Source organism: Rhincodon typus, chromosome 37 (genome assembly GCF_021869965.1).
Source record: "Rhincodon typus isolate 14 chromosome 37, sRhiTyp1.1, whole genome shotgun sequence".
NCBI classification, from domain to species: Eukaryota; Metazoa; Chordata; class Chondrichthyes; order Orectolobiformes; family Rhincodontidae; genus Rhincodon; species Rhincodon typus.
The window spans coordinates 8175279-8195265 of NC_063368.1; the positions used below are offsets into that span (position 1 = coordinate 8175279).

Below are 19987 nucleotides of genomic sequence, written 5' to 3' on the forward strand. Positions count from 1 at the left end.
TACTGTCACACATAAACACACACACACATATATGCATGTTCTCTCTCCGCGAACATTCAATAGATCACCAACCCTTTGTCACCTCTTGGTTCCCAATCACGCTCAGATTCGGGTGACTGAATGCCTCCCCCCAGTCCTGGCAGATGGACTGTCCCACCTTCTGAGCCAGGAAGGCAGCCACCTCTCACACTGAGAAAGGCAGGCACTGGGGCCAGTGGCATGTGTAGGCCCCTGACTGGCTGTTAATTGACCATTTTAGGGACTTTCATTAGGCGGTGGGTCAGGAGGGTCACCCATGGAGCTTCGCACCCAGAACTCGATGGTAGGAAAGGGGGTGGATATCTCCCTGGTGCCAACCTAATTGATTGTTTGCCCTCTCATCACCTTGCGCTCGGTGACTTCTAGAGAGGGGCAATTTCCACCCACAGATTTCCAGACAGATTCATCCCAACTCTCCAACAGGCTTTCTGAAAGAAAATTAGACTCTGTCCAAAAGCAAACAGGCTGATGTGCGCCAAAGATGCGCAGAACACGGAGTCTCAGCCTCCACATACCCTCATCGCAGTTCTGTTCATCGTCGGCTGTCTCACAGTCTCCAACCTGATTGCAGACGTTCAGTAAGGACAGGCAGGTATTTCCCTCAGCGCAGTGGAACTGTGCAGGGCAAACTGGGGAAAGAAAGACAGGGAGAGAGAGAGAGGATGAAAAGAAGGAATAAGTGAAAGAGAGAGAGAGAGAGGAGTAGAGCATGAGAAAGAGAAAAGAAGCTCAGGAGCGAGACCCTAACTATACAAGCAGCAGAAAGAGCCACAGGAAGTTAGTGTGCAGGTACAGCAAGTATTCGGGAAAACTAATAGAAAGTATTGGTTTATACTATTACGAGGGGGAATTGAATGCAAGAGTTAATGCTTCAGTTATGCAGGGCATTGGTGAGATCACATCTGGAGTACTCTGTACAGTACTGGTCACTGTACTTACAGAGGGATGTTAATGCATTAGAAGCAGTTCAGACTGGTTTACTAGACTAATAGCTGCAATGAGTGGAAAGGTTAGACAGACTAGATCTGTATCCTCAGGAATTCAGACGAGTCAAATGTGATTTAATTAAAACATTTAAGATCCTGAGTGATTTAACTGGTGGCTATTGAAAGGATGTTTCCGTTTGTTAGAGAATCTAGAACTAGGTAGATCATAGGTTAAGGGGCATCTATTTAAGAGAGAGATGAGGAGATGTGTTATTTTCTCTCGGAGGATTGTGAATCTTTGGAATTCCTTGCCTCAAAAGGCAGTCGATGCAGAGCCTTTAAATATTTTTAAGGTTGAGTCAGATAGATCCTTGATGACCAAGGGGGTGAAAGGTTTTCGGGGATATACAGAAATGTAAAGTGGAGGTTAAAATCAGATCAGCCATGATCTTACTGAATGGCAGAAAAGGCACAAGGGGACCAGTGACCTCCTCTCGTTCCTCATTGGTATTTTGTGTGTGGATGGGAAAATAGGATGCAAGATGATGTAAAGGGGAAGTGAGTATAGAATCGAGATGGCAAGTTTGGAGCCTAGTCTCCGCACAAGATAATAAAATCTTGCACCAGCAGCAATTCTTATAATTTGTGAACATGAACTCCTATGTAATTAAATCCAGGAAAGTACATGATTTTATATCATTTCTCTCTCATAATGATGGATCTTTTACTTGCAATAGCTGCCAAAATTTATTTAACGAGCTTTATGGATGAGTTAATGTATTAGATTTTACAGTGCTATGTGGAGCAGGAAACACTGGTGTGATCAACTGAGATGGGACCAAACCTGGAGTTAGAGTGTATCTACTTTCTGTCAGCAATGACCAGGGCATCCGTGATCATTTTCTTTAGCAGCTTCAAGATGCCAGTCCCACCAAACTCTGTCACTGAGTTCGAAGGAAATCTGCCATCCTCACCAAGCCTGGCCCACATGGAACTCCAGAACCACAGCAATGTGTTTGACTCTCACTTGCCCTCTGGGATGGCCAAGCAAGCCACTCAGTGCTAGGGACGGGAATTAATGCTCGCGTGGCCAGTGATGTGAGTGGATTAACATAAAAGCTTGTAGCTGATGCCCTATACGATGGTGAGCTGTGTGGCAGTGCTAGAGGGTAGGAGTTCAGGCTGATACTGCTCAGCTCCTGGGTTCGGCTGTGACTACTAACAGTGCAGGCAGCAACTTTAGATGAAGGAAGAATTCAGGCTTTGAACAGGTGCACAAAACAGGAACTTTCCCGTCTTTCCACACAGGGAGCATCCCATCCAACACTCCATCATATCCCTGTGACCACCCTTGGACACTATGGGGCAATTTCCCATGGCAATTCCACCTAGCCTGCACATCTTTGGGCTGTGGGAGGAAACCCATGCAGACACAGGGAGAATGTACAAACTCCACACAGTTACCTGAAGCTGAAATCGAACCCAGGTCCCTGGTGCTGTGAGGCAGCAGCGCTAACCACTGAGTCACTGTGCCACCCATGAAATAATAAATTGACCCTGCTGCTTCTGTAAGCCCGGTATAATTATGCTCCAACAGCTTCCCTTCCATACCTTCCCAACACAGCAAGAGGTCCTGAAGCCACAACACCATCCTGACTTGGAACTATATCGTAGTTGTCAGTGTGTTCGCCGAGCTGGGAGGCTTGATAGCAGACGTTTCGTCCCCTTACTAGGTCTTGTGGAGCCTCCTGTGAAGCACTGTTGTCTTGCGCCAGTCAATTCAGCAAAAACCAGACCATATAAATTCGAGCTTATAAGTTCTCAGCACTGAGGATGTCGCCTAGTAAGGGGACGAAATGTCTGCTATCAAACCTCCCAGCTCGGCGAACACACCGACATCTATAACCAGCTCCCGAGCTACAAATCTTCACTCAAACCCTTGGAACTATATCATTGTACCTTCATGGGGTCAACCTCTGCAAACTCCCTCCCTAATGGCACAGAGGGTGTACATATCCAAAAGGTGGCTTACCCAAAGGGCTAAAGCAATGGGAAATAAAAGTTAGTATGAATGTGCTTGTTGTACTGTAGTTCCATTTTGAAGTACACACAAGGAGTTGGACTATTATCTGTCATGCACTAGTCTTACTGGTGTTCATTCTGGTCACTACCACCCTTTCTAGGCCAGCAGGGATGGGTAATAAATATTGGTCTTGCCAGCGATATCCATGTCCCGTGATTTTTTTTTTCTTCTGTAAATCGCTGTATCGAGTACAAGAGGCACAGCATGAGAAACAGAGCAACAGCTATCGGCAGACTCTCTGTGCTCTTGTTTTATGTTCTTTGCAAAGTCCCAATATTTACAGATGACTAAATCAATAGAAGGTAATCATCAAAATGTCGCAGCGTGGAACAAAAGGTCACAGGTTCGCCAGAATGTGAATGCAGTCTGAGTGTGGTAACGTACACCAAGAGACATCCTGACTGACTCTTGTTATGCTTCCTGGAATTTTTGAAGGTTAGCTCAGTTGGCTGGATGGATGGTTGGTGATGCAAAATGACACAAACAGCACGGGTTCAATTCCTGCACCGCCTGATGTCACCATGCTGTCTTAACTTCACCCTCACCTGAGGTATGGTGACCCGTAGGTTAAAACGACCCATCAGTCATCTCACTGATGAGATCACAGCCCTCTGGGACTATGTTGACTTCACCTATATTTTGAGGAAAGATTGAACAGGTTTGGGCCCATTGGCATTTGGAAGATTGAAGAGATAGTCTGATTGAAAGATTTAAGAGCTCGAAGAGAAACAGAAGGTGCTGGAGAAACCCAGCAGCATCTCTGGAGAGAGAAAACAGAAAGTCAGTGTTTCAGGTCCAGTGACTTTTCATCAAAATTGAACAGAAGAAGGGCCACAGGACCTGAAACGTTGACTCTGTTTTCTCTCCACTGACGCTGCCAGACCTGCTGAGCTTCTCCGGCGCTTTCTGTCTCAGATTTCCAGCATTTGAGAATACCTGCAGTGTTAAAGCAGGCCATTGAACTCATCAAGTCCACACTGACCTGCTGAAGAGCACCTCACCCAGACCCATCCTCCCCACCCTATCCCTGCATTTCCATTGGCTAACCCACCTAGCCTGCACATCCCTGGACACTACGGGACAATTTAGCACGGCCAATCCACCCTAAACTGCACATCCCTGGACACTACGGGACAATTTAGCACGGCCAATCCACCCTAACCTGCACATCCCTGGACACTATGGGGCAATTTAGCACAGCCAATCCACCCTAACCTGCACATCCCTAGACAGTATGGGGCAATTTCCCATGGCCAATCCACCCTAACCTGCACATCCCTGGACACTATGGGGCAATTTCCCATGGCCAATCCACCCTAACCTGCACATTCCTGGACACTACGGGACAATTTAGCACGGCCAATCCACCCTAACCTGCACATCCCTGGACACTACGGGACAATTTAGCACGGCCAATCCACCCTAACCAGCACATCTTTGGACTGTGGGAGGAAACCGGAGCACCCGGAGGAAACCCACGCAGACACGGGGAGAATGTGCAAACTCCACACAGACAGTTGCCTGAGGGTGGAATCGAACCTAGGTCCCTGGTGCTGTGAGGCAGCAGCGCTAACCACTGCTTAAGATCCTGAAGGAACTGGTGAGGGTGGATACTCAGAGGATGTTTCCTGTTGTGGGGGAGCCTAAAACGAGGTGACATAGTTTAAGAGTACGCAAATTCTCTTTTAAAACTGAGGTGAGAAGAATTTCTTTTCTCTCAGAGGGTCATTAGAGTGTGGAAATCTCTTTGCCAAGAAGGTAGTGGAGGCTGGCTCTTTAGATTAGTCAGAGTTGTGTTTGATAGCTTTTTGACACAGAAGGGATTCGAGGGCTATGGAGTTGGAGGGGGGAGACAGGAAATTGAATTAAGTCCTCAACCAGATCAAAGAATCCCTACAGTGCAGAAAGAGGCCATTCAGCCCATTGAGTCTGCACCAACGTCAGAAGAGCAGCCCATCCCTGTAATGGGGTTTTTGTTTTTTCAATCATGGACAATCCACCTAACCAGCACATCCCTGGGCACTCCAGGGCAATATTTAGCATGGCCAATCCACCTAAGCTGCACCTCTTCGGACAGCCGTGATCTTACTGAATGGTGAAGCAAACTCGAAGGGCCGAATGGCTGATAATTCCCTGTAACTCAGAGGGAAGTCTAAGAATTAGAGTCAGCCCTTTCAGAAATGAAATTGGGGAACTTCCTACAGATCAGGATGTTTGGAATTCTCTCCAATAAAATGCCAGTTGATGCTCAATCAATGGTTAATTTTAAATCTGATCGATCTTTGTAAAACCATCAACAATCCATTCTTGTTTACATATTTGGTGGTAACGTTCCATCTCTTGGTGTAACAGGCTCGATAAAAACTTCTCATCTTTCCTCAGTTGAGCTCATGTTGTAAGAGACTCTGACCATCACCTCAAATGCAGATGAAATTGGATCGAATGGAACTGAAGCTCTGAGCAAGAAGCGCTCCCTCAGTGGTGCTAGATTGGATCCCGTGTGTTCAGATCTCGGGATGTGAATCTTTCTGACTCCAAGCTGAGAGTGTTACCCACTCAGCCAAGGCTGGCCCTTATTCCGTCGTGTCAAAAGGGGTGACAGTGTGAGCCCCTGAACCAGGGATTCAACGTTGTCAGGATGACCAAGTGGTGCAGAGATGATTATTGGAGGCTGTGCCCTTTGAGGCAAATAACTGCTTGATAGCACAGATTCTGAACAATGTTAAAAAGAGATCAAAGGTTAAAGGTCAGGACCGGAACGCAAGAAACCGAACTAAGCCTCTCTTCTGTGGGTTATGTTTGTGCACAGGTCTCCTTGCACACAGCACCCATCAATCATCTCGATGCATTTAGAGAGAGGTGGGCACCGCGAGGCGGGGGGGGGGGGGGGGTGCACAGTACTTTATCTCTACTTCCAACTCCATTTTCATTTAGCCCCTTCCCTCTCCCTCTACCTCCCCATCACTTTTGATGGTTTGCATTGTCCTTAAAGGGCTTCACATGTAAGTACTGAATTGGCTACATGGGTGTTTTATTAATGGTAGCTAGTGTTTAAAATAAGGGAAAGAAAAGACAAAGAGAAAAAGTCATGGTGATTTTGGTGGTGGGAAAGTCGCTCAGTTGTGTGTGATAACACTTCCGGGTATAAAAAGAACAAACTGAGGAAGGGTCACTGGACCCGAAACGTTAACTCTGATTTTTTTCTTCACAGGTGCTGCCAGACCTACTGAGCGTTTCCAGCAACTTCTGTATTTGAAACTTAGAAAGGGAATGTGCAGACGACAGTCCAACCAATCAGCGTCCTCTTCTTATGCTGTAGAAATTGTTGCTCCCTTTCTGAGTTTGATTTCTTGTGTGATGGTCCTGATGAGTTTTAACTGGCAAACTTTGTCATTCTTTTTAATGATGGTTCCATCTGTTGAGGAGTTGGACAGGGGTCCTGCTGTTTGGAGCGGATTTCTATTGTTTGAAAAAGATTAGGCTGCCTTTCTTCACTGACCGAACATCACTCCCTCAGCCAAAATAACCGGGAACCTCCTACATTAACTGTCGCACATTCCCAGCACAGAACACTCACCAAGTTATTCTGAATAGTAACTCCCACAAAGAGAAATTGATTGTGTAAAATACCATGGGATATTTTGAAGTTAAAGATGCAAGAAAGATTGAGGAAATATTTTAAGCTCCATGACCTACATTAATGGAATTTTCTTTCTACTTAGCACTTGCATTTACATAGCACCTTTAATACAGTAAAGCATTTCAAGGTGCTTCATAGCTGCGTCAGCAGATAATTTACATAGGGAAGCATAAAGGAAATATGAGGATAGTTGACAGAAAAGCTCCATGAAGTACTTTTAAGGCATCTCTTCAAAGATATTTTTAAGGTGAGAGGAGAAAGATTTAAAAAAGATACAAGGGGCAGACCTTTTACACAGAGGGTGATTTGCATGTGTAATAAACTTCCTGAAGAAGTGATGGATGAGGGTACAGTTACAAAATTTAAAAGACATTTGGATAAGTACATGAATAGGAAAGGTTTGGAGAGATATGGGCCAGGAGCAGGCAAGTGGGACTAGTTTAGTTTGGGATTATGTTCAGCGTGGACTGGATGAACCAAAGGGTCTGTTTTGGTGCTGTATAACTCTATGACTATATGAGAGACAGGGGTAGAGGTTCAGAGAGGGACTCCCGTCCTTACCTGGTCTGGCCTACACATGACTCCAGACCCACAGAAATGTAGTCAACTCTTAACTGGAGGTATTGTTGATAGCGAGGAAGATTATCAAAAATTACAGAGGCATCTCGATCAGATGGGGAAGTGGCTGAGGATTGGTAAATGCAATTCAATACGGATAAGTGTGAGGTGTTGCACTTTGGAAAGTCAAACCAAGGTAGGACTTATACAGTAAATGGTAAGGTCCAGAGGAGTGTTGTGGAACAGAGGGACCTAGAAGTATGAGTACATAGTTCGTTGAAAGTGGTGTCACAGGTAGACAGGATGGTGAAGAATGCATTTAGCATGCTGGCCTTCATTGGTCGAGGCATTGAGTACAGGAGTGCTCGACGTTATATTACAATTGTATAAGCTGTTGGTGAGGCCACACTTGAAATATTGTGTACAGTTTTGGTCACCCTGTTATGGGGGAGACATAGTTAAACTGGAACGTGTGCAAAGATTTACAAGGATGTTGCTGGGACTAGTAGGCCTGAGTTATAGGGAGAGGTTGGCCAGGATAGGGCTTTATTCCTTGGAGTATAGGAGAATGGGTGGTGACCTTATTGAGATGCCTGAAATCATGAGGGGCATAGATAGAATGAATGCACATAGTGTTTTCTCCAGGGATGGGGAATTGAAAACTAGAGGGCATAGGTTTAAGGTGAGAAGAGAAAGATTTAAAAAGACTTGAGGGGCAACATCTTCATGCAGAGTGGTGTGTATATGGAATGGGCTGCCAGAGAAAGTGGCTGAGGCAGGTACAATAGCAACATTTAAAAAACATTTGGATAGGTACATGGATGGGAAGGGATTAGAGGGATATGGGCCAAATGTAGGCAATTGGAACTAGCTGAGTGGGCACCATGGTCAGCATGGATCAGTTTGGGCCGAAGAGCCTGTTTCCATGCTGTATTATTCTATGACTCTATGACTCTGGGTAATTAGGGATGGGCAATAAATGCTGCTCACATCCCTTGAATAAATTTAAAAAAAAACACATGAATTTTAGAGCCAACAGTTGAGTCTAGAACAGTCGAACGCATGGCCTGCAGTGGTGGGGGTGAAGGAAAACAGGGATACACATGATCTCAAAATCGCAGAAGCTTGTATGGCTGAAGGAAGTTAGAGCTAGGGAGGGGGTGGGTTAAAATTAAAGATGGGAATGTTAAAGCTGTATATCCTGACATATCTGAGAGAGTCACAGATCGATCCACTGGCATGGAATGAAGTTTGCGGAGGAATGTTCCCAAGCACAACAACAGAAAGTAAACAGTTCCTTTACCGCAATTGTTCTCATCCACTCCATTGCTGCAGTCCTTTAGCCCATCACATTCGGTGACACACAGGCCAGATATGGAGCACAGAACTTTGTCAGGGCAGGCTACAACAGAGGGAGGAAGACAGACACGTGAGCTGATGCTGTACAGAGTCAATGGGACAATACCTTAGGGTTAACATCTCCCCTAGGCTGACTCTCCATGATTTACTCAGATTCATTTGGACTCTGCTCACCTCATGTGGTTTCCCCTCACCCTCCACCCCCTCTCTCTCTCGCTCTCCTCTTGCCCTCTGTTTATTTACCACCCCCCCCCCAAATCCACTTGTCGAAGATAAGGATGTCCAGTTCCGGCCTTACAGCCCATCTGATTTGAGCAGCAGGAAGAAGCCACTGGCCATCCTGATTTGGAAATATATCGACATTCCTTCAGCGTCGCTGGGTCAAAATCCTGGAATTCCCTCCCTAAGGGCATTGCAGCACGGGGACTGTAGTGGTTCAAGAAGGCAGCTCATCACCATCTTCTCAGGGGCAAACAGGGATGGGCAATAAATGCTGGGCCCAGCCAGCGATGCCCACATCCCACAAGAGAGAGTGACAGAGAGTTGCCATTTTCTGAAGAAGGGTCCCGAACCGAAACGTCAGCTTTCCTGCTCCTCTGATGCTGCCTGGCCTGCTGTGTTCCTCCAGCTCCACACCGTGTTATCTCTGACTCCAGCATCGGCAGTTCTTACTGTCTCTGAGAGAATTGCCAACTCTGTTTTGAGAGACACAATGTTGTCATTGCAGTACCATCTGCCTCCCGCCTCCCAACAATTACCCCCTCCCCACCCCCTGACACTCTCAGCATTGGTTGCCTGACATGTTCGGTCTCTCAATGTTCTGCCCTTTCCCTCAATAACTACTGGGAAAATTCTTCCTATTATTTCTATTCCTTCTGGGGGACAATGGGGCCTTGATCAGATGGGCCGATGGGCTGAGGAAAGGCAGATGGAGTTTAATTTAGATAAATGTGAGGTGTTGCACTTTGGTAAGGCAAATCAGGGTTAACAATTAGGGTTCTGGGGAGCATTGCTGAATAAGGAGACCTTAGGTTGCAGGTTCATAGTTCCTTGAAGGTGGGGTCACAGGTAGACAGCATAATGAAGAAGGTGTTTGGTACGCTTGCCTTTATTGGTCAGAGCATTGAGTATAGGAGTTGGGAAGTCATGTTGTGGCTGTACAGGACATTGGTTAGGCCACTTCTGGAATACTGCGTTCAGTTCGGGGAAGATGTTGTTAAACTTGAAAGGGAGAAGAAAAGTTTTTCTTTGCTAGAGTTGGAGGGTTTGAGCTACAGGGAGAGGATGAATAGGCTGGGGCTATTTTTCTATTGGAGGGTGAGGGGTGACCTTATAGAGTTTTATAAAATCATGAGGGGCATGGATAGGGTGAATAGCCAAGGTCTTTTTCCCAGGGTAGGGGAATCCAAAACTAGAGGTCATAGGTTTAAGGTGAGAGGGGAAAGATTTAAAAGGGACCTAAGGGGTAATGTTTCCATGCAGAGGGTGGTGCATGTATGGAATGAGCTGCCAGAGGAAGTGGTGGAGGCTGGTACAACTACAACATTTAAAAACCATCCGGATGGTTTTATGAATAGGTTTAGAGGGATTTGGGCCAAATGCCGGCAAATGGGACTAGATCAGTTTAGGATATCTGGTCGGCATGGACGATTTGGACCGAAGGGTCTGTTTCCGTGCTGTACATCTCTATGACTCTATAAATTGGCATCATTTATTGCCCGTTCCTAATTGCCCCTTGAGATGGTGGGGGTGAGCTGCCTTCCTGAACTGCTGCAGTCCACGTGCTGTAGGTCGACCCACAATGCTGTTAGGCAGGGAGTTCCTGGATTTTGACCCAGCGACAGTGAGATATTATCTAATTGGTTCATGCTTGGCTATCAATTTTCTTCTCCGTCATTCAATACTTTTCAAGTAAAACATAATGGTTTGAAACTCAGATCTTTCAGTTCTTACACTTTTATCCCCAGTTTTTACACATCATTAGGTCATAGATAATTAGAACACAGAAAGAGGCCCTTCAGCCCATGATGTGCATGCTGGTTATCAAACACATCTATTCTAGTCTCATTTCCCAGCACTAGCCTTGCACGAGGCCTCCTCCATTGCCTCCACTAGGCCCTGCTTTTGACTACAAGTAAGAATTAACCCAACTCCTTCACCACCCACTTCTCAGCAAATTCCCACCCTTCATAGGAGTATGACCAAACAAAATCTGGCACCGAAACATATCAGGATCTGTGACTGGAGGGAAGGTGGTGTCGTAGGAGAGTTTCTGGGCTTGTAACGCAGAGAGCCAGAATAAATCCTTTGGGAACCTGGGTTCAAATCCCAAAATTCAGCTGGTTGGAATTTAAATTTAATTCATAAATCTGGAATGTAAAGCAAGTCCCAGTGATGGTGACTACGAAACGTTCATCTATCGTCATAAAAACCCATCTGGTTCACTAATGTCCTTTAGGGAGGGAAATCTGCCATCCTTACCTGGTCTGGCCTACATGTGACTCCAGACCCACAGCAATGTAGTTGTCTCTTAACCGCCCTCTGGGCAATTAGGGATGGGGCAATAAATGCTGACCTAGACTCCCATCCTATAAACGAATATAAACAAAAATACAGGGAAGGTTCAAACATACGGTCTGACTGGTTGAAGAGGCTGTAGGAGAACTGGATTCCAGGGCCTGTGAGGGTCACCTCAGAAGTGAAGGTCACCATTGTGGTCAGCGACATGACAAACAGTCTTTCCGCATACGGCTGCAGCACCCTCTGCCCACACAGCCTGAGAGGAGAGGAGAAACCGTGAGGAGGCTGGATTACAGCACAGCCTGAGGTAGGCCCCATGTGGACCTGCGCGAGTGCACCCCTCCCCTTTTAAAAGTAAACCTTGCTCCTGAAGGCTGTGACACCCCACCCCACCCCCTACCATTATTCCAACAGGTACTCAATGCACAATCTCCTAAACTACGTGCCCCGTCTCCTTGGGAACAGATTGTGCCGTCAATAATCGTAACCAAAGTCGAGTCTGCTTCAAACACACGTAGGCCCAAGTTGCTGTCAGAAGGTGACGCTCTCCATTTTGACCAGGGATTCTAATATCAGACATAACGACCCTTATTAACACCTAATCTACACGGAGTATATCCCAAATCTGAGGGGTCTTGCGATGCACTGGTAGTGTCCCTACCTCTGATCCAGGAGGCCTAGGTTCAAATCCCACCTGCTCCAGAGGTGTGTCATAACATCCCTGAACAGGTTGATTGGGGAAAATATTGACACCATGAGCCAGAGCACCTTCACGGAGCTTTGTCAGTTCTTAGGGAATGCAAAATGGAAACTTTCCGGATAGGCGCTGTGTCTCCACTCAGGTACTGGAAGGCGTTGGGATGTTAAAATCTATAAGGGAGCATATTTCAGTCACAAGAAAACGATCAGGTAACTATTTAGCAAATATAGTCCAGCAATTTTACAAAGAAGACAAGCTGGCCCAGTAACAACAGGCTCAGAAATATTGGTCATCAGCAGCTTAGAATTCTCCTGCCTCTGAATCTGAAGGCTCTGGGTTCCAGACCTCTTTCAGGTCTTGAGTATAAAACTCAAATCAGACTGCGTTGCGGGGAATGCTGCTCTGTTTCCACAGAACATTAACCCAACTTCTCTCGGGCCTCTCAGGTGGATTTTAAATATTCTATGACACTGTTTTGAAGGAGGACAGGGAAGGTTTCGCCGGTGTTCTGGCCCGTATTTAACCTTCCATTGACATTGACAAAATGGATGATCTGACCATGGTTACACAACTGTGGGAGCTAGCTATGCGCAGATTTGTTGGTGTATTTCCTCGCTTACAACAACAACTACTAGGACCCAAAAAGCTTTTCATTCACTGTAAGGGATGTCATAGAATCCCTACAGCGTGGAAGCAGGCCATTCAGCCCTTTGAGTCCATGCCAACCCTCTGAAGGGCATCCCACCCAGACATACCCCCTACCTATCTCTATCACCCTATCTCTGCATTTCCCACACTAGACACTATAGGTGATTTAGCACGGCCAATTCACTCTAACCTGCACACTGTGGGACAATTTAGCACGGCCAATCCACCCTAACCTGCACAGCCCTGGGCACTGTGGGACAATTTAGCACAGCCAATCCACCCTAACCTGCACACCCCTGGGCACTGTGGGACAATTTAGCATGGCCGATCCACCCTAACCTGCACATCCCTGGGCACTATGGGGTAATTTAGCATGGCCAATCCACCCTAACCTGCACATCTTTGGACAGTGGGAGGAAACTGGAGCACCTGCAGGAAACCCACACAGACACGGGGTGAACGTGTAAACTCCACACAGACAGTCACCTGAGGGTGGAATCAAACCTGGGTCCCTGGTGCTGTGAGGCAGTGCTAACCACTGAGCCACCATGCCACTCTATATCCTGAGGTCATGAAAGATATTAACTAAATGCAGGGCCTTTTTTTGGCATCAATGGTAATGAAGACCATCCTAAGGGTTAGGCTGACATTATCAATGCAGCAGAGAATCACACAGTACAGATGGAGCCCTTAAGCCGATTGAGTCTACACTGACAAAAGAAAACTGCTCTACGTCTACACCAGGCCTACATTCCAGCACTAGGCCCACATCCTTCAATGTCATGGCATTTCAACAGCTTATCCAAGTACTTTTTAATAAAGTTACCCATTTCAGCTCCCCTCCCATGATGTGCATTCCAGGGTTTTGCATCTGGGTTGTACATTGTTTGATCCTAAGGTAGTTTAACACTGTGCTGTGAATTAACTCCACAGAGGCTGGTTCCCCATCACTAAGTCACCCTTTGTTTACATGTGCATAGTACTTGACACTGGTCCAGCTTCCTCAGAGCCAGCTCTCAGAGTGAACAGAACCCCTGACACTCATAGAGTCATGGAGATGTACAGCTTGGAAACAGACTCTTCAGACCAACTCATCCATGCTGACCAGATATCCTAAATTAATCTAGTCCCATTTGCCAGCATTTGGCCCATATCCCTCTAAACCCTTCCTATTCATATACCCATCCAGATGCCTTTTAAATGTTGTAATTGTACCATCCTCCACCACTTCCTCTGGCAGCTCATTCCATACACACACCACCCTCTGTGTGAAAAAGTTGTCCCTAAGGCCCCTTTTGAACCTTTTCCCTCTCACCTTAAACCTATGCCCTCTAGTTTTGAGTCAGCCAGGGCTCCTTGATTGGATCAGATTAACAGCCACAATCGGGGAACTCATTTTCAATGAGATCCTGTTGGCTGACCTCGTTAGAATCACTACACTGCGAAAGATCGGGCGTGATAAATTATCACTTGTTCTGAAATTTCCTCATCCAGTTGAGGGAGGGTGGCTCAATACCTGGTGGTGGGTAGGGGGCACTGTGCCCAGGTTGGGGGTGGGGTCCTGAGCCAGAGGTAGTGTTTTCCCCAGCCCTTGACCCACTCAAGTTTGATCAGATTGTGTCACCAAGTTAGGATCGCTATCCTCGGCACCAAACAGGTTTTTGAGATGCTGGTAAACGAAGAGGTCTTTCCTCTGGCAATTGGATGAAAATAATTAAAATCGTTGCGTTTGGGATGAAATCTGGAGGCAAGACGAGGAAAGGTGTCTTCATTCAAAGACTTGCTAGAAGCTGGAGCAGTGTCTCTGTAGGGTGGCACGGTGGCTCAGTGCTGCCTCACAGTGCCAGGGACCCAGGTTCAATCCCACCCTCAGGTGACTGTCTGTGTGGAGTTTGCAAATTCTCCCTGTGTCTGTGCAGGTTTCCTCTGGGTGCTCCGGTTTCCTCCCACAGTCCAAAGATGTGCAGGTTAGTGTAGATTGGCCATGGGAAATTGCTCATAGTGTTCAGGAATGTGTAGATTAGGTGGGTTATAGGGGGATGGGTCTGGGTGGGTTGCCCTGAAGGTCGGTGTGGGCTTGTTGGACTGAAGGGCCTGTTTACACACTGTAGGGATTCCAAGTCTAAGCCTCTGAAAAGGTGCAGTCTACAAGACAGCGCCTCTGACAGCGCAGCTTCCCCTTGAGACTGCATTGGAGTAGCAGCCTGGAACCACAAGCTTCAACTTGAGCCTACAACCGCCAGAATGGAGATGCGGTCCTAAGACAAGACTGACTTTCTGGTGAACCATCGTGGACATTTCCACTGTGAGCGTCATTATGTGTGTGTATGGGAGGGGAGAGGGGGTGGTCACCGAGTCAAATTGAGGTTCAGTTGCTTTTTAAAGTGGGCATAATACATACTGCGGAACTGTTTTAAACCACAGCAGGGCAGTCAATCCCTGTGTCCTGGCTAATATTGACACCTTTATTGTTGCAATCAGATCATTCGTTCAATGTTTGCTGCTTATGGGCTGCAATTTCTATAATTGAATGGCGACTACACAGGAGAAGGACTGATTTTGGTGTTAAAGATGTCAGGGGTCCCTGTAGTTTGAAAAATAGTGTTGTGGGAATTCACTTCTATTTCTCTGCTGCCCATAGATTTCGACATCCTCACCGTTATAGATATTTTCCTAACAAACCTGTCCAGAGAGAGATGTTATGACAACACCTGTGGAGCAGGAGGGCCTTGAACCCAGGGCAGGGACACTGCCAGTGCATCAAAGGGCATCCGGTAACAGATGTATAGAAACTAGAGCTGCGTATTGAACATTACACACAGAGCAGGGAGACATCCCTGCACCACTATCACCGAGTAAGTCCTTATTAACATGCATGTCCTGTGACCTGATATCACTTCCTGCGATGCCATCAGCTGTCCTGTTAAAAACTGCTGCTTTAATTGTTACCAAATTGTCTTACAGAGGGCTCGGCCATAATTAAAGGAAGGTGGAGGACAAAAGATTAAAAGGACTTCACACTTACTTCCTGTTTTGTACCTTCCACTGGCCTTGCGAGCAGGGTTTAGTGAAGGTTGGAGTGTCCAGCTCATACCCATCAAACCACAGCGTGATTCCGTAGTCCAGGGATGGCACCTGTGTACGAGACAGAAGGTAATACAGGAACACTCTCAGGGCACTGTTACTCTACAAGGGCACAAAGACCCTGCCTGAACCATATCTGAAGTTACTGAGAGCAATTCTAGGCTCCACACCTTGAGATGGACATATTGGCCTCGGATGGAGTCCATCATAGATTTACCAGGATGATTTACCAGGAAAAGAGATCAAACAAATGAAGGTTGTATTCCCTGGAATTTTGGAGGTTATGGCATGATTTGTTTGAGGTTTCCAAGATGTTAGGAGAAAGAAATAGGGTAGGTGAAAGAAACTATTTCTGTGTTAGGAAACTAGCATGAGGAATGTCATGACTGTGCAATCACATCACGCATTTTCTAAAGAAATTTGTCTTTAATATTGACTTAGGCTGGGACACCTTTCATTGCAGGAGGTTGAGGGGTGACCTTATAGAGTTTTATCAAATCATGAGATAAGGTGAATGGCAGGTGTCTTTTCCCTAGGGTGGGGGATTTTTGAAACTAGGGGGCTTTTTTTTAGGTCAGAGGAGAAAGATTTAAAAAAGACATGGGGACAATTTTTTTACACTGAGAATGTATGGCACGAGCTGCCAAGGGAAGTGGTGGATGTTGGCACAGTTACAATGTTTAAAAGACATTCGGATAAGTACATGAATAGGAAAGGTTTGGAGGGATATGGGCCAAGCGCAGGCAGGTGGGATTAGTTTAATTTGGGAACATGGTTGGCATGGACTGGTTGGACCGAAGGGTCTGTTTCCGTGCTATATGACTATGACTTCGAATCTTACAAAATGGCTGCCGTGATTAACCTTGTGGGTTCAATGAGTACCGAGTCTAGACTTTGAAGGAACCACAAGACATCTTTTCAATTCAATGAACATTTCCAAGAGTGAACAGAAACTTCAGTAATGGTTCCTTGGAGTCATCCTTACTGACTAAATCACCTGACAATGAAAATCATCCAAACTATTGGCTGAGAAAGTTAAAAAACTAGAGGGCACAGGTTTAAGGTGAGAGGGGAAAGATTTAAAAGGGACCTGAGGGGCAATGTTTTCACACAGAGGGTGGTGCGTGTATGGAATGAGCTGCTGGAGGAAGTGGTGGAGGCTGATACAATTACAACATTTAAAAGGCATCTGGATGGGTACACGAATAGGAAGGGTTTAGGGAGTTACGTGCCAAATGCTGGCAAATGGGACTAGGTCAATATGGGATGTTGGGTTGGCGCAGGTGGGTTGGACTGAAGGGTCTGTTTCCATGCTGTCTGACTCTATGACTCTATGATTCAGAGGCAAGATTCACTGACCACGGCTAATGTTCATGCTTTTATAATGAAACTTGTGACGCGAGAAACAAAACCTGGTTTAAAATTAGGAGCATCCCCACACTGTACTCACAGTAAAATGCCAGGTACACTCTGTGTTTGGTGGATAGTAACTGGGGAAATATGGCGTGCTCGCATTTCCTTGGATTTCCCATCCTTCTGTCAATGTGATATTCCTGGAACAGTCTGGAATTAAAAGTGACCAGGGTTTAAATTGCACAGCTCATCCCCAGATATTCAGGACAACTTGCGAGTTGACTCCTGCTATTTGTCCAGGTCAGCCTCCCACTCCACATCCTCCACCAACTTCAGCTCATCCATACATTCAGCTGCCTGTTTACAGACTCATACTAAATGCTCTTCATTCGTTGCCCCTGATGGTGAAAATTTTTTCATCAAAACTCCCTCCAAACCTCCTGCCTATCACTTTAAAATTATGTCCCCTTGTTATTGACCCTTCAACTAAATGGAACAGCTGCACTCTATTCATCCTGTCCATGCCCCTCTATAATCTTATACACCTCCATTAGGTCCCATCAACCTTCTCTGCTCCAAAGAAAACACCGCAAGCTTATCCAGCCTCTCTTCATCATTGAAGTACTCCATCCCAGGTAACATCCTGGTTAATCTCCCTCTGCACCCCCTCTCCAGTGCAATCACATGTGGGGACCAGAACTTCATACAGTGCTCCAGCTGTGACCTTACCAAAGGCCTGTATAGCTCCACCATAACCCCCCTGCCCTTAGAATCTATGCCAAGATTGATAAAAGCAAGTGTCCCTTCTTAACTGCCCTATTATCCTGTCCTGCCATCTTCAGGGATCTGTGGATAAGTATCCCAAGATGCCTGTGTTCCTCTGAGCTTCCTTGTGTCCTGTCATTCGTTGATTATTCCCTTGTTACTTCTTCTGAAGGGCATCACCTCATACCTTTCAGGGTTAAATTCCATCTGACACAGATCTTCCTGTATGACCAACCTGTCTATATCCTCCTACAACCTAATACCTTTTACCTGACGACTAACCACCCAGCCAAACTTTGCATCATCAATCTTCATGTCTTCAAATCTTTCTGATCCTCATCCTTCTCTACCTCTGCAATTTCCTACGACTCTTTGAGGTTTCCTCTCCATCCTGCAATTCAGCCTTGCCATGGTTAGTTGTTTGGGCCCCAACTCTGGAATTCTCTCTCTCTTTCTATGCCTCTTCCCTCCAACAAAGACGCTTCATAAAATCTTCCTTTTGACCGAGCTTTAGGTCAGCTGCTATCTCCTATCTGGGCCTCGCTTTCATATTTTGTCAGGTTACTCACCTGTGAAACATCTTGGGACAATCTTCTACTTTGGAGGTTCTATACGAATGCAAGTCATTGTTGTTGACTCTATTAGAACCACAGGATACACATTTCACACCCTGGCTGTTCACTGAACCTCATGCGTTGCTCTTTTTCAAATTATTAGAATTCCTTGAGAAAAAAAATCCGATGATTTTTGTCTCAAATACTCCCCGTGGCAGGTTTTTCACCTCTCAACAGTACTCAACATTGTTTTCAAACAAATGTAGAATTGCTGCCTCACAGCGTCAGAGGGCCCTGTTTCAATTCCACCCTCGGGTGGCGACTGCCTGCGTGGAGTTTGCACGTTCTCCCCGTGTCTGCGCGGGTTTCCTCCGGGTGCTCCGGTTTACTCCCACAGTCCAGAGATGTGCAGGCTAGGGTGGATTGGCCGTGCTAAATTGCCCCATAGTGTCCAGGGATGTGCTCGCTAGATGGATGAGCCATGGGAAATGTGGGGTTATGGGGATAGGGTGCAGGGGGTTTGGGATACTCTTCAGTGCATTGATGCAGACTCGATGGGCTGAATGGCATTTTTTCCGCACTGTAGGGATTCTATGTGTTCTATGGACACAAAGATATTTCTCTTATCTTTGCCACTCACTCTCAGTTACAATTTTACACTGTTCCCAACTCCCTGACCGATAACATCGCTGGAAGGTGGCCATTTTATATGATCTACACAATTAACATAAGAACATAAGAACTAGGAGCAGGAGTAGGCCATCCGGCCCATCGGGCCTGCTCCGCCATTTAATAAGATCATGGCTGATCTTTTTGAGACTCAGCTCCACTTCCCTGCCCACTCACCATAACCCTTAATTCCTTTACTGTTCAAAAATTTATCTAGCCTTGCCTTAAAAACATTCAGCGAGGTAGCTTCAACCACTTCACTGGGCAGGGAATTCCACAGATTCACAACACTTTGGGTGAAGAAGTTCCTCCTGACCTCAGTCCTACATCTGTTACCCTTTATTTTGAAGCAATGCCCCCTAGTCCTAGTTTCACCTGCTAGTGGAAACAACCTCCCTGCCTCTACCTTATCTATTCCCTTCATAATCTTATATGTTTCTATAAGATCTCCCCTCATTCTTCTGAATTCCAATGAGTATAATCCCAGCCTACTCAGTCTCTCCTCATTATCCAACCCTCTCAACTCTGGAATCAACCGAGTGAATCTCCTCTGTACCCCCCTCCAGTGCTAGTATATCTAAATGCTAAGGAGACCAAAACTGCACACAGTACTCCAGGTGTGGCCTCACCAGGACCCTATACAGCTGCAGCATAGCCTCCCTGTTTTTAAACTCCATCCCTCGAGCAATGGCAGACAAAATTCCATCTGCCTTTTTAATTACCTGCTGCACCTGCAATCCTACTTTTAGCGATTCATGCACAAGGACACCAAGTCCCTCTGCACAGCAGCGTGCTGCAATTTTTCACTATTTAAAACATAGTCCATTTTGCTGTTATTCCTAGCAAAATGGATGACCTCACACTTATCAACATTGTACTCCATCTGCCAGACCTTTGCCCACTCACTTAGACTATCTATATCCCTCTGCAGACTTTCAGTGTCTTCTGCACACTTTGCTCGACCACTCACCTTGGTGTCATCTGCAAATTTTGACACACCACACTTAGTCCCCAACTCCAAATCATCTATGTAAATTGTAAACAATTGTGGTCCCAACACTGATCCCTGAGGCACACCACTAGCCACTG

General features: G+C 46.1%; 1 protein-coding gene across 1 annotated transcript in view; it reads right to left on the minus strand.

Moving 5' to 3' along the window:
- Window positions 1-357: 357 nt before the first annotated feature.
- Window positions 358-19987, minus strand: part of LOC125487130 (transmembrane protease serine 6-like) — a 58938-nt gene continuing 39308 nt past the window's right edge. The window contains exons 8-14 of the mRNA XM_048617346.1: window positions 18870-18943; window positions 17008-17120; window positions 15499-15608; window positions 11239-11381; window positions 8550-8648; window positions 555-668; window positions 358-467 (exon numbers count right to left, since the gene is read on the minus strand). Coding sequence (XP_048473303.1) covers window positions 358-467; window positions 555-668; window positions 8550-8648; window positions 11239-11381; window positions 15499-15608; window positions 17008-17120; window positions 18870-18943 — 763 coding nt within the window. The remainder of the gene's footprint in view (window positions 468-554; window positions 669-8549; window positions 8649-11238; window positions 11382-15498; window positions 15609-17007; window positions 17121-18869; window positions 18944-19987) is intronic.